Source organism: Hetaerina americana, unplaced genomic scaffold (genome assembly GCF_022747635.1).
Source record: "Hetaerina americana unplaced genomic scaffold, ioHetAmer1.1.p SCAF_8, whole genome shotgun sequence".
NCBI lineage: Eukaryota > Metazoa > Arthropoda > Insecta > Odonata > Calopterygidae > Hetaerina > Hetaerina americana.
In genome coordinates, this window is record NW_027287427.1 from 65,103,010 (window position 1) to 65,118,751 (window position 15,742).

Consider the following 15,742-nt stretch of genomic DNA (forward strand, 5'->3'; position numbering starts at 1 on the left):
ATTCCCTAATTTTCCTGCCCTCATTGTTGTCCTAACTTTGCAAATTTCTATTCTAACTAATTTGTTATCCTTCATTTGTGCTCCTGCTGTCAATGCTTTTGCCTTGCAAGGCTTTTGTGAGATGATGCATGCAGAAGCCTTGCCTCTCCTGCTGCCTGGCTCAACCCATAGCCAATTGGGCCGAGTCCTGTAGTTGCCAGGACTCATTTTCATTATGTATCCATCCTTCCATTTTTGGGATAAATAGTTGAATGGATGCTGTGTGAATTACCGTTCATCTCGCTCGCAACCTTCCACCTATCTGGCATGGGCGACCATACCAGGAGCAAATATAATTGCTCCTGCCAGCTAAGCTCTAGGACTATCATCAATTTTTATAAATGAAATGTTAGAACATGCACCAATGTTTTAGGCATTTGTGAACTCTTTGGGAGCTTGCAATTCATTAGCAACTCCTAAGCAGAAAGCAAAGTAATGCAAGTAGCTTTTTCAAATCATTTCCATCTTCTTCCCATTCATCTTCACAGCCTAGTACATCATGGGTCAATGATGGAATGTAGAGAGCTATTTGCATGTATGTATATTGCATTCATCCTTTTTCTAAGCGTATAAAAATGTAGTATTTAATTTAATCCATTTTTGTTTTTTAATTTTCCTTTGCATTCATTCTTTAGCCATGTCATATCATCTAATTAGTTGTAATTTTCAGCATCCTTTGGGTTGGGTTGGATAGAATTTATTAATGGGAAGTGACATCAGTACCATTTTAATTTGATAAAATAGTCATCTAGTGCATGCAATGCGTTAAGGAATAATGTTTGCATCATTTGGGTTTAATATGTATTATTTTAACTCACTTTATCATGAAATTGTAAATAATTAATTTCATATTGCCGTAGTTATCCTGAGAATGAAAACGAACACACCACAGCATTATTCATTTGTCAACTTTATTTTTACATAGAATCCTGCTACCTTTTATAATATTAAGCGGATTTCAGTTGCCAATGATTATATCATGCTGTCACATGGGGAACCATTAGCTGTATATCTTTTAATATGTCAGCCGGATGAGTAAGCTATAGAAGCAATTATCTCTCTTCCGTGGATGATAAAATTTAAGTATGCCTGAGAGCAGAGTTAACTTAGCTCTGCGTCAACACCACTAAAATTCACAAAGGAAAAGTAGAATTCTTCTTTTAAACTCACATTTATTGAATAAAAACCTGAGCAGTTCACAAAATATATGTAAATCAAATAAATGAGATAATATTGTTGGTAACATAGCTAGCAACCCATAATTGTTGATTCTTTCTGGGGGCATTTTTAAATGTATTTTATTCAACTAGAATTTTTTCAGATTTGCATAAGATATTTTTACACTTTAGGCCTTCTCTTTACCATATAAAATTTTAAGTCATTAGCAATGAAGCACACACAATAATACCTAGTGGTAAAAAATACTCGATGGAATTACTTGTGTTGAATGGCTACCTATTCCAGACTCTGTCCTCATATAGTCTGAATTAGCAAGGGTGTGCTGTATCAACATGCATAATTTTTTAGATAGCAGATCTTCCTGAGGAACTGCAGATGACTTACAAGGAAGGAAACTAGTCTGATATGCGATATATAAATGTCATAGGGCATAATACTTGTAGTGTACAGCACAGATATGTCACATGTGCATTGTGCTGATGTAAAGTGGCATTCCAGTTTAATGAGAGATGACAATCCCTAAAAAATTCACTCGCTCTAAAGAGGTATTACTATTTTAAATGACATTTTTATAATCACTTACTGATGTATTCCTTTAATTATAGTCTCTCTTCTTAACCAAAATTTCTGTAGGAAATTTAAGGACTTGAGGGGGTCTTTCTTCGCTCTAAAATGATTAGCACCAGTAGTAAGTACGTTCAATACTTGTCTGTAATTTTTTCACTAGATTTCTTTGTTTTATGGATAATTTCTTGGTGCATAGGCTGTGATACGTATAAATTAGTTATTTATACTCTATCTGGGGAAATGTTTGTATATACTAAGCCGGAGCAGATGTGTTCTTCTTTTAGATAACTTACCGACAACCATTCCTAAATAATGACATTGAGTGTTAAAAATCATTTTTAAATTAGATAAAATATCTTTATGATAAAATAAATGATTTTCAATACCCATTTGCATGTGTTTAGGTGTATTTCTCAGTGCAACAAATCAATATACCACTGTATGTACAGTCATATTATTTTTCCATAATGGATGTAAACTATCCTTTTTCAAAGGGAAATTGAGACAATTTGAAGACAGATATGATATTCTCAGAAGTAAACAAGTGCTGTAAAAATGATAATAGGAATACTTGATAGTTGAGTGTGGCTTAGATAAATAGTCCCAGCCCTCAACTCCATTGTACAGCTTTTACCATAGATACGTATTGAAATTTCTCTGAAATATTTTTCAGTTTCATTTGCTTCTTTCAGATTTCTCTATTTCATTGTATGCATTTTAGTGAGGTCATTAGTTTACTACCTTGAACAAAAAGTTCCCGGAATAACCACCGTGTGGCGCTCCCATCGTTCCGATTTGAGTTCTGTTTTTTTTTGTTAAATTGGTACATCTGTTGTTGATATTCCCTTTAAATCTTAGTGTCATAACTTGACATTTGCAAAAGTTACGTAGCCAAGAGTACATCTATCTCTGTGTGTGTTGGCGATTTTTTACAATTGCAGAAATGGATTTAAATTTGCAACAACGAACTTGTATTAAATTTTGCGTAAAAAACGGATTTAGTGGCGCACGGACGTTGGAAATGTTGGAAAAGTGTTTCGGCAACGATTCCCTAAAAAAAACGGTCGTTTACCAGTGGCACGAGCGGTTCAGAAGTGGTCGTGAGTCAATCGAAGATGATGAACGCAGTGGCAGACCATCGACATCGAAAGTCGGTGAAAAAATTGATAAAGTAAAAGAAATGTTGGTCAATAACCGCAAATTAACCATCAGAGAAATAGCGGAGGACTTGAACATTGCCTATGGATCCGCCCAAGACATTGTGGTTAATGATTTGGGTTTCCGTCGTGTAGCAGCAAAGTTGGTGCCAAAAGACCTCAATTTCATGCAAAAAAGAGACCGTGTTGACGTCGCAAAAGACATGATTTGCGAGGCTGAATCCGATCCCACATTCATCAAAAGGATCATTACTGGAGACGAGACGTGGGTTTATGAGTACGACACGCAATCCAGACATCAGGCAAGTGAATGGCGTTCACCAAATGAGCCGAGACCAAAAAAACCACGTCGTTTTCAGTCAAAAAAGAAGGCAATGCTGACGGTTTTCATGGATTACAACGGTGTAGTGCATCATGAATTTTTGCCAGAAGGCCAGACAGTAAACAAAGAGTATTATTTGGGCGTTATGAGACGTTTGCGTGAAGCAATTCGCCGAAAGAGACCAGAAATGTGGGCAGAAAACTCGTGGATTTTGCACCATGATAACGCACCGTCGCACAGTGCTATCATTATTCGTAATTTTTTGACGAAAAATGCAACAAATACCATCCAACAGCCACCGAATTCACCTGATTTGGCTCCCTGTGACTTCTTTCTGTTCAATCGAGTTAAAAAACCATTACGGGGAACGCGTTTTAGCAGCCGAGAGGAAGTAATGGAAAAATCGCAGGAAGCACTGATGGACATACCGAAAACCGAATATAAAAAATGTTTCGAGGATTGGATCAAGCGCTGGCATAAGTGTGTTGCAGTCGATGGGGATTACTTTGAAGGGGACAATATAGATTTAGATGAATAAACTTGTATTTTTAATTTTCTGAATAAATTCCGGGAAATTTTTAATCAAGGTAGTATATGATATTTTACCCTTGGATTTTAGTGACCAGAATGGTGGAAATGAAAAATTGTAACTTTGTGATTCCACAGAACACAAAGTTACTATTTTTCATTTCCAATATGAATCGATTCCATAAAGTTACCCGTAAAGTATTCCATAAACCATCAGTTATTACCAGAATAGCTTGGGTAGTTTTCGTGTATTACTAACTTAACTTTGTGTTTGGGATTTTAATGGTTTTAATTTTGCAATATTCTCTTTGAATAGAACTTGGCAGATGCTGACCGTAGTGCCTATGAGATGAAGGTTCTCCAAGGTTCTTTGGATGAAATTCGTGAGAAGTTGATGCCTGAAAACCAGCAATGCTTTCAGAATTGTGTGGAAGTACACTTACAACACATACAAACTGGATTTGGTCAAATGGGATCACTAAACCATTCATTCACAGCTCAGAAAACATAGCAGTGATTTTCCAGTGGTGAAGGCACTTTTTACAGCTATGAAAGTAGAAAGTTCCTTGAAGTGTTACGAACATTTGTTAGTTGATCTATGACTGAAAAATTTTACCATGGTAAAGTGGTACTGATTTATCCCTCATTCTAATCATGTGTGCCTAAATATTCTGTGAAATTTGGGCAGCATGGAATTCATTGAAGTTCAATCATTTTATCTCACACATCTCATTCTCATTGTAAGTGTTTGTGTACAGATATAAGCTTGGTATGATGCTTTTTGAATGTTGTTTGTGATGTCTCAATGGTAAAATCATGGGTCATGTATGATTTTTTTTATCCGACAACAAACTAAATGAAGGTAACATATTTCTTGCATTTGCTCAAAAGCAAATCATTTGTTACAGCATATCAGTACCTTCAATTGAAATCATCTTAAGTTATAGCAAGAATTTTGGAAATAATTTTTATCCTTAGGGTTTTCATGTTGGCTTAGTATCTTGTTGAAACAATTTTGATAAACATCAATACTTCTTTGGTAAAATACAGTTTATACTTTGTTTCTGTTTTTATACATATTTCATCAATTAATTTAGGTATTAAAATGTTTAAGGCTTGAAAAACCTGTGTACAATAACATATAGCTTTCTACCTTATCTTTTTTACATTTCACTGTAATTCACTTAATTTCATCAGAATATTTTTATGATAACGAAAGCTTAGAACCAGTTATTAGATTGTCGTGTGGGCAATGATAGTATTGCCATTTGAAGGAAAAGTTGTGCAATAAGATACTTTTTGCTAGATAAATATTCAAAGCAAGTAGTAATAAACACCAACAGGTTTATGTCAACGTAAAAGGCTAAAAGTGGTTCAAATCATAGAAGTTTTTCTATACTGTAAACATGGATATATTTTTGTCTATCAAAATTATACAAATATATTTGTAAATTACTTGTTAATTTGTGTACATGAAAGTCTTTATTTTGATTTTTCCTTAAATTTTACAAGAATAATTTTTGTTTAGATAAGAGTCCAATGAATAGGTATGTAGGCTGTTTTATGTGCCAAAACTTACTTTTTGATCTTTCTGTTTGTATTACTGTACAAGGCCTTGGAAGTATGTTAATATTAGGATAATTGTAAATAATGTAAATGTATATATATGTATATCTTAAAACACTGGGGGTCATTTGTTTGATATGGCCTTTTCTTTGTCACATATATAATTCGTTAAACTAGGTAATTATATATTATTGTAGGGAAGAACTCTATGTAAACATTTTTATGTAAAATCTGATTTATTCTATTTAGTAATGCCTATAATTTTTCCAGTTATAAATGCTGCTTGGGCTTCCTAAATTCTTTTTTGTTTTCATTTGATATATACGTGCCTTGAACTTGCAAACAGATTTTTTCATTTATTTTATTTTTGCTAGACCTAGAATTATTTAGTTTCATAGAGGTAGAAAATGAGTTTTATTAGTGATCACTGCATTTACAATGCAATTTTGCTAACATGTTGGCAGGAAGTGAATTATAGATATCACGTATATATCAAATAACTTTATTTTGGGAGTTTTTTTTAGTTCTTTTGTTAATTTTCTGTGAATAACCTATGTGCTGACTAAATCCTACATACAAATTTATTCTTGTAGTTTGTACCAATCCATTGTACCAATTAAGGGTAGAACTGAAAGATATGCCCTTGTTTAAGTCTAGTCTTATTGATATCAAATGATTTATCCTACTTTGGCTGAGCATGGTCTTGTTTATTATAATTAAATGTTAGTGTTTTTTTGGTGTCATTTGAATGCAGAATTTGGTTATCAATTCATTTAAGTTCTATGTACAAATAATTTTACTCTTGCAGTTGTTTTTAGAATGCAAACTCAAAGTTTGTGTCAATTAGTGCTTGTCAGTCACTGGAATAATATCTTTTTAAAAGTGGCAACAAATGGCAGGTGCTTGGATTTTAAAAAGGACTGTACATACTGTGCTTGTAATGTATAATCATGGGGTTTAAGCTTTTTATTAAATATTATTTGTAATATTATGTACTGCATGCAGTATTTTTTTCTTTAATTTTGTTGGTTATTTTAATAACAACACAAAGACATTGTTTTGAATCTGGATATAATATGCTTTGCAGAAAATAGCTTTATGGAGTATGTATCCTAGAAGAAATTAAAGAGGCCGGTTTTTGAATGCAGCAGAAAATGTATTTAAACCAGCTGGGGTTCTACTTGAATTTCTTTTGTAAGCAATTTTTTTCAGACCATCTGAATTTCTATAATTACAAATCTGCTGTGTTATAATTTTAAATTTTATTCACAACTTACATAGTGTACCATGTTATTTACATACACTTATTGTGTCTAAGGAATATCTGTTTTTCACATATATATTTCTTGCACATGAACAAAGTACAAACAATCCTCTCATGATGCAATAAAATACAATGAGCACTTGAAAAAGATGTCCTTTCATACTTCAGTTAATTTACTTTGATAGTGTTTCAAATGGTGTATGTTGTAAGTTTTGTGAAGATTATACCGACAAATGGTACACCATAAGTAAATATTCTGTAGGCTCAAACTTTCTGTGCTTTGAGACTATACATATGGTAATTGATTTCTGTGAAGGCTTTAATTGAATGGTGTTGATGAGTAAAAGCATTTCTGTCCACTTCACCTGAAGAAGCTGACTGGTATGGTATGTATTCCATACATTAAAGGTAGGTTTTGGACAATCCTTAGCAACTGTTACACTCAACATATCAAGAAAACTTCCTCTTGTTTACCGTATATCATTTCCTTCAATTATTTGTAACTTCTACCTTCCTTCATGATCTCTAAAAAGCCTATTCTCTGCCTAGCTTACCCAAAATTCTCCCTTCTACCATGACTTTCAATCCCTCTACCTTTCAATATTTCCTCCACGTACCTTTCCTGCCTTCTTTATCCTAGAAAAGTCCTTTCTTTGCCAGCTATCTTTAAAATTTTATAAATGTCTTCCTCTCTCTCCAACTCATTTTCTCCATCCAGCACCATGTGCTATCTTAGTCTTTACCAAGCATTTCTGTCATTGATTCTCTTCTTGCAAATGCTTCTTTCATGTACTTATTTCTTGTCCTCACTGGTGCAGCCCTTTTTCCTATAAAGCTGCTCTTACACATGATCTTTTCCACTTTCTTTAGTTTATTGATTTCTACTTTCTATACCTTAAGTTTCCTTCTAAAAAAATCTCTTTTATTTGTGGTTCATCTTCAACCTGTACTTGTTTATTATAAGGCACTCCATAATGACTGCAATCCCTTTGCTGTCTGACTAACTATAGCTTACTCTACAAACCTGGCCTAATCATCTTGTCACCCACACATATTCCCAGTTAAAGTCCGTCTCATGACCCTCAACATTTCCTTGGCATATATTTTAAAATGTACAAGCGATAGTGGACACCTATTATCTCAAATCTCTCATCTATCACTGCCCATCCTGAATTCTCTCTCTCTACTACCCTTACCTATATTAATGTTAAAATGCCCCATCTCTCCAGTTTACTCCCATTTCTGCAATACTTGCATCACTTTATCCACTCTACTCGGTTTAGTGCCTGCCCAAAATCCATGAAGTGCATAAGATTTTGTTCTGTTCCTTTCCTACTGCTGCTCTCATCACTGCAATGGTGTCTTGTTCCTTTCTTTCATATTTGTGCATCTCAACTGATCTTTTCCTTGGTGGTTGTGTGCCCTGTTAGGTAACTATCTATTGTTGATTCCTGGACTACTATTGTATATTGCTTGTGAAGTTAATCTTATCCTGTAGTCCTTTCTTTTCAGTAAATTTCAGTGTTAAAATCATTTGCTTTGACCTGGATATGAACCCAGACACCTTGGTATCTGGCTGATTGCTTCAGCCAGGTAAGCTAGAGAGGTATCCTTTTGCAGTCAAAATTTCATCCCAGTTGAGGCGAATGATTATTACACTTTGAGATTGTTACATTTTAATACACATTGTGAATGACTCAATTAAAATTACTGGTGCTGTATCTCCTCCAGCTCTTTGAATTTCCTTCTCTTGAATTTCTCCATATCCTGACATATCTTTTGATTGCGTTTCCTTGGTCTTGTTAGTTCCTCACGTAAGACTTAATACTTAGATCTGTACATTCTTCTTCCCATTTCTATGATAATGTTCTTCCATTTACTAATTATTCTATCATGTCAATCATCTTCCTATGATCCCTGGTTTCCTTCACAAGTCTTTAATGTCATTTGTTTGTTTTTCTTCTGTTTCCCTCATTTTAAAAATCCATTTACCTTTCCTCACCTGCTTTCTTTCTTATGTCCTCATATATTTAAAATGTTTTCCTGGAATTACTTCCTTTAATGCTTCAACATTCCACCTAAGTGCACTCCTTAGGAGAGTTTCTTTTCAGTCAGTTATAGCTAAATAATGATCTAACTTGCCATCTTCCCCTGGAACCAGTTGGTGATGCTCCCCCTAAATCTGTGTGTGATGATGAAATGATCTGACTAAGTGCCTACATGTTTCTCCAAGCATCTACCATGGATACCTGTCTTGTTTTAGCTGTTCTCTTATCAAAACATTTCTCCTTCAGAATTTGATTGCTTTCTCACAATATTTGTAACTCCTCCATTTGTGTAAACCATATTTGTATTTTCTGAAGCGAACTCTTCTATCTCCCTTTATCCATCTTTGCTTTCATGTACCATTGTGTTCAAATCCCCCCGTACCATTTCTTCTGCATATATATTGAAAGAACATGATAATAGACCGCGGCTTACCCCGCTACCTAGCATGCCCATTCTGACTCAGTTGGCATCATAACCTGAGACATATAGGCTCGAGATAATTCATGTATCCCTCCAGCTTACTTGTGCCCAGTTTACTAAGCCAAATGCCTCCTCAAAATACAAGAAGCATACAGGTTTATCTTGAGTTTTTGAGGAGGCGTTTCTATGTCCTATACTAATATTTTGCATTCTACTAGTGAACTCGTAATTGCTATGGCATCACATGTACTCATCCTTTTCCTAAATCCAAACTGATCTCCTAAGTACTCATTTGCTCCCTTTTTCAACCTTTTTTGAATCTTCTCCACATGTTAAATCAAACTTATATTCCTCTCATACTGCTGCTTTTGCTTTTTTGGGATGGAAATAGATACTACTCTAACAGTCTTCGGGTTAAATACCTCCCCCATAAAGCCTATGAATGAAACCCTGAAAACCTTCCTCATTTTCCTAAATTTTTGAGTAGTTCAGCTGGGATGTTTTTTATTCTCCAAGATTTCTTTGGTTTCATTTCTTTTATTGCTATTTCTATCTTTCAGTCAATTATTTTTGGGCCTATGATATCCTCTGTTATATTCCCTCTTTATACCTAAACTCATTGGCCTGTTATCTTTATCATATATTTCCAGTATATTTTCTTTCCCCCTTTCCTGAACCACTTTAGCTTCAATATTATGCCATCTCTGTAAATGTTCCAGAGTACATGTTTTTCCATATTTTTGTAGTGCACATCTTTACACCTTGTTTCCTTTACACTTTAGTTTCTCACCTTAGTGGTTTTGATCTTTCTACCTTCTTCTCCCTAGGTCTTTGAGCACATCCCTCAAATTTCTTCCCTCATCCATCTTTATAATCGTATCCTCTGTGATATAAGACTTTTTATTTACCATTCAAATTGTTTCATTTGTCACCTTTATTGTGTGAGATATTAGCATTTTTCTTTTAATATGCTTGTCTCTTTATCCTATCTCAATTTTATCAGCTGCCTCATGATACTCTTTTCACCTCAGTTGTATCCTGCATGCCATTTTCCATTTACTTTCCTTTTCTTGTACTCTTCAATATAAGATAATGTTTGATGAGCGCTACATTGTGATCCACATTTACCTCCAGAAAACTGAGTTGATGACACTATTCCCAAGTTCAAACCATAATATAATCTAATTGATATCTCTCTGTGACCCACCACATTTTCCAGCCACATCTTTATCTGCCATAATGTTTAAACTAAGTTTTATAATAAATGGTATATATTAGTACTAATTAAGCACTTTCTCCTCCAAAACTATAGTTTTCTCTACGCAGTCATTCCTTTCTTCTAAGCCTTACTCCTACCTAATTCAAGTCTCTCTTTTCCTACCCCTGCATTCCAGTCTCCCATCACTTGTTTTCTACAGGGTGCATTCACAATCATTTCATATAACTGATTGTATGCATTATCTGCTACCTCCTCATGACTGTTTGTCAGTATGTATACCTGGATTACTACTAAGCTTAGTCTGCTCTTATTTCATCATTATCACTAATATTTCATCATTCACCTGTTTCACATTCACTACCCTTCGTCTCAAAGTCCTATTCATTACTATGGCTACTCCATGTTGTCTCTACCCTTTCTCTCTATAATAAATTCTCTTGTCACTCCAGTATTCCCCACTGTGTTTACATATTCCCTTGGAGAGTCCTGCCATGTCTCTATTTCCACTAATGCCTGATATTTCCCAATATTCTTGCCCTCAGCATCATCCTAACATTTCAAGTCCTTATTTTAACATTCAAATTCCTCTTCTGCATCATCTTTTTTGCTGCCATCCACTCGGCTGTGCAAGGATTTTGTGTGATGGTAACTGTGGAGGCATTGTGTCCTCCACTGCAAGGGATAACACTCGACAAGGTCAGAGTCCTTCAGTTGCGAGGACTCATATTCATGCTTTAGTCCATCATTTCTTGGAATTATTAACTAAGATTGTTTCTCATTGCCTTTCTCAGTAGTATTTTTAGTGTGACACCATCAATCGACATACAAAAGACATGTCACTAAGGAGGAGAGGAATACGAAACATGTCACTGAGGAGCAGAAATGGAATGGACATCCCTCCATCTGGCCTCTACCCTTCGACCTACTAGGCAGGGATGACCCTACCAGGAGCAGCTATCATTGCTTCTACCAGCGCAGCTCTATGGACCATAGGAGCATGCAAGCTGTTCCATCATGTCAATATTATAGTCCATGGGGATGGACTAATATGAGTACTGTTGCTCAAGTAATCCCTCTTTCCTTATAATTGCACTAAAATCCTAACATTTATACTTACATTCTCCATTTCTACATTAATTGTCCATAACATCGTCCTAACATTCCATGACCCTGCCCCATCTGTTGTGGTCCTTTTCAGTCTTTTTCTCTCTGTTAACAGCTTCATTGTGCAAGTATTTTGGATGATTATGAACACTGAGATCTTGTCACTGCTGGGCAGGATGGCCAGCCCAGTGGGATAAGTTCTGTTTTTCTCTGAATTCATTCATTTTCAATATATGTTTGCTATTATCCATATTGTCATGAGATAGATAATTGTGATTTTCCTTGGCATATTTTTAACGTGACCACCCCGATGCGGTGGTCATGTTTAAAAATTGGCCACCCCATTGGGATCAGATACTACGTGAACTGCCATTCATCTAACTCCTACCTTTAGACCTATCTGGTGTATTTAACCCTTTTTTTGCAATTAACAGTTCCCCCTCCAGTAAAAGAGGGGTACACAGTTTGTGCAAGTCCTTTCATCACTCCAAGGCTCTAGTGTATGGGATGGGTTGGTTGGGACAGGTTAGAAAACATAATACTTACAGAGGTAATGTGCCAATGTTCCCCTAATTGCCAGTAAATATTTTGATTTGTAGGGGGAAATTTATCGCCATTTCATCTTCTATTAAGAGTATTTTCACTAGTGGTAGAAGAAATTTCTCTCATGAAATGAGTTCATTGAATGCTTTTCGTAGTGTTATTGATTGAAAGCTTCGAAGTGGATATTTATTCACGTGAAAGAATTTAGAGACATTTTAGGAAAGACCTATAAGAATTATTATTAGGTAATCTACCTGTTAAGGTAGGTTTTTGGATGGAATAAATTACTAATTAAAATAATTTGTGACCCCTAGCAAAACACAACATCGTACTCTACATCAGGTCCCTCTTCAGCTCTGAGTACTTTCTTCCTCACTTCATCCCATCCAACATCCCTATCTTGTTCCTTCCCTTTCCTTGTTTGCCTAACATTCTTTCCTCAATTACAGTCTTCAACATCCCGCTGCCGGTCAATACCCCCTTCATCCACTTTTCCTGCCTCACTAGGATTTCTCCCAAGAAACCCCTCTCTTCGCCCACCATACCAAGTACTTCCTCATTTGTTTTCTTCTCTGTCAATTTCATCTTCACCATCCTTCTCCACACCCACATTTCAAAAGCCTCCAGTCTACGTCCATCCTCCTGCTTCAATGACCACGTTCCTATAAGAATATCAATTTATAAATCAGTAGGCTCAAAACTTGAGCTTTATCCATTAGAATTTCAACTGGTTCCTTTTGAATAATTTGACTTCAGCATTGGAAAGCAAATGTGGCGGTTATAAGAATTTCATATTTAAATCTTGGAAATGGAATTCTTAATCATGAAGAAAGCTATTTGTAGGTTAGGAAGTTTGGCTTATTTCCACTTACTCGGAACCCAAGTTAATAAATATGTTTTTAAAAATACCACAAGTTTTGGATGTATTTTATGAGTTTGAAGAGTAGGTATGTAATACTTTAGTTCACTGGCTTGAATTAATATACATAGTAGTGTAGTTAGTTTGCAGTTCTTTGGTGAATTCATTAGTTATACCATAAGTGTGTACTAGAAACCAGGCAAAGATGAAATGTATTGGGAAAGAGTTATTTTAGTAATGAAATATTAAAAATCTATCATTTAAATGATTATTTAATTGTGTATAGTTTAATGAAATAGAGAAATTCGGGCATGGCACGACTACAGGGGAGCAATAATGTCCTTCCAAATGGTACTTAGAACTTCGTGGTATGATATTTTTTCTCAATGAATTTTCTTTTTGAAAAAATTGAAAGTTTGTTTGGGAAAGCAAGGGCAAATTCTGAACTGCATCATCCTTGAATGAGGAAGTACTATAATGATGCATTAAGATTATACATAATGTTTTTGGACCAATGAAATTTGAGTAACTAATCCCCCATACCTCAATTGGAAGTTGACTTTGAATGTATGGCTGTGAGATTAGCCAATTAAGGAATCATTATAATTCTCAAATGACATGAATTCGTTGATGAGTGATGGCTGCTCAATAGAGAGTCAGGCCCTGGGACCTCTAATACATCAATTTAATGGGAAACAAACGATTACTGATTAAGTAAAAATGATTACATACATAGTTTATAAGGAGTTACATGGTATTTGTGAGTAGTGGCTCAAAAATGTATATATATATAATTTTGACAACCTTCTGGGCCTGGTTCACAATTTTTGCCGAGCACTAATATTATAATAACTGATAGCTTGACTATAAAGATACTCTCTCTAAGGACCAGTAAATATCATAAACTCTTTTGGCCTGGCTAATAGTAATTTGGATCCAAGTAGTCACTAGTTGCTCCTCGAATTTGCTGGATGTTATGACTAACATGAATCTTTATAATATTAATTCTACAGTAATCAGATCCTACTCTTCTGAGCATTACCCTATTTTTTTCCTTTTTCTCCTTGCCAACCAATTTTGAATCCTAAAAAATATACCATAGGACTCCTTGTGAAATGAACAAGATCAATTTCATCAACATGGTTAGATCTTAGTCTTGGAATAATATTTATGATGATGTGAAATTCGCCATTTACTGTTAAGTTTGACTTCCTCAAAGATAAGTTTGTGTTTTACGTAAATGTGGCTTTTTTTCTAAAGCTTGAGATACCATCAGAGAAACATGGAAATATGAGGTTCCTCCTGATATTTGTCAGTTTTCTGAATACTTGAAAAATCTTTTGGTATTGGCAAAAGAATCATAATATGGAAATACTGTCAGATTATAAAATTAAGAAACATTAAAAGCGTTATTCATTAAAGGCAGCAAAGAATTTATTGATGCTGAAATCCTCAATTCTATCAACAGAATAATAGAAAATTATTGAAGAACCTCTTGGGCAAAAAACCGAAACTTCTGTGGTTCTTTGTGATGATTCAGGAGCTCTCATCAATGGCCCAGAAATCATTGCCTCATATTATGAGTTATTTTTGGGTTGAACCCTAGCAAGACATAAAAGGTGACATCGATATTTCCCTCTTTAATTATGGAGAGAATTCTATATTTATTGAGATATATTTGTAAAATGAGCTGATTGTCAAAATTAAAACATTGTTTTATTAAAATGTACGGGGTCTTGATGCTATTGAATGTAAGAAAATTCTGCTCTTGTAATATCTCATCAAAGATCCCCAGTTATGTCTAATTAATGAATTCTTAGGAGTTCAAAAGTTGTGCCTACAAGTTGTATGTATTATAGTGTTTATATACAAAAGAAAAGGCAAAGCAGATGAGTTTAACAACCAAAAACCAATCAGCCTAATAGGAATAGATTTTTTGAGAAAATTTTCCATGATTGTTTGCTCAACTTTCTTGGAGGCAACAATGCTATATCTGTGGCCAACTAAGGTTTTAGAACCAACAGATGTACTAAATCAATATTGAAGTGGAGGTAGAGGGGCTCTTTGTAGATTTCTGGAGAGCTTTTAATTATGCTAGTCATGAAATCTTACCTGTATAAATAATCGTGGCCTCTATTGTTATTTAATAGCAAAAATTTTATGGTTTTCTTCCTTATTTACATAAATCACTTACCTGATTACCTTAGCTCTGCCAGTAATCTTCAAGCAAATTTATATCGATGATAATAATATACTTTTATTTGGTGAATCCTTGGACAACTTACTATATAAAGTTAACAAAATCTAAAGCTAATAGCACTTTGATATACAGCTAACTGCATTGACATTTTAGCTGGATACAAATGTTCATCATCTAGTCTTCATCATTCATCAAAGTCATACGCTGAGGAATTCTATGGTCTCGGGCTCAACTTTGTGGAGGTTCATGTTCGTTTAAATGAATATACTTTGTAACTTCCACACAATTTTTATTTTATATTTTTTATTTACAAAAATTGTGTGGAAGTTACAAAGTATATTCATTTAAACGATCATACGCTGAGTACCATTTGCTATACATTCAAATGTTTTAATGTAACTGTTAATCAATATGTGCTAAATACTATGTGTTTTGGTACATTTTATTCACAACTCACTTTTGATGTCCCTTTTGGAACTACGTTTCTAAGAATTTTCAAGGCACGCAAAAGAGTTGTTAGATCTTTTGTAGGAAAATCTCACTCACCTCGTCAGTCTTTATTTGGATCTCTTCTGCTTTTCTAATACAATGCAGATATATTATGTGCACCATTGTACATACTAATATTGGAAACAGTCACTCTCACCCTAAAAGTTGTTTTATCCATGATTACTCAGCACGAAGAAACAACTTGCTCTCTCCTTAATCTGAAAAAGACTGCCATTA

The 15,742-nt window shown here is 34.7% G+C and overlaps 1 protein-coding gene across 1 annotated transcript in view; it reads left to right on the forward strand.

The window, feature by feature from the left end:
• LOC139697624 (protein lin-9 homolog) overlaps positions 1-6,737 on the forward strand; it is a 33,127-nt gene extending 26,390 nt beyond the window's left edge. The window contains exon 9 of the mRNA XM_071596403.1: positions 4,109-6,737. Coding sequence (XP_071452504.1) covers positions 4,109-4,303 — 195 coding nt within the window. The 3' untranslated portion in view covers positions 4,304-6,737. The remainder of the gene's footprint in view (positions 1-4,108) is intronic.
• The last annotated feature ends 9,005 nt before the right edge of the window (positions 6,738-15,742 follow it).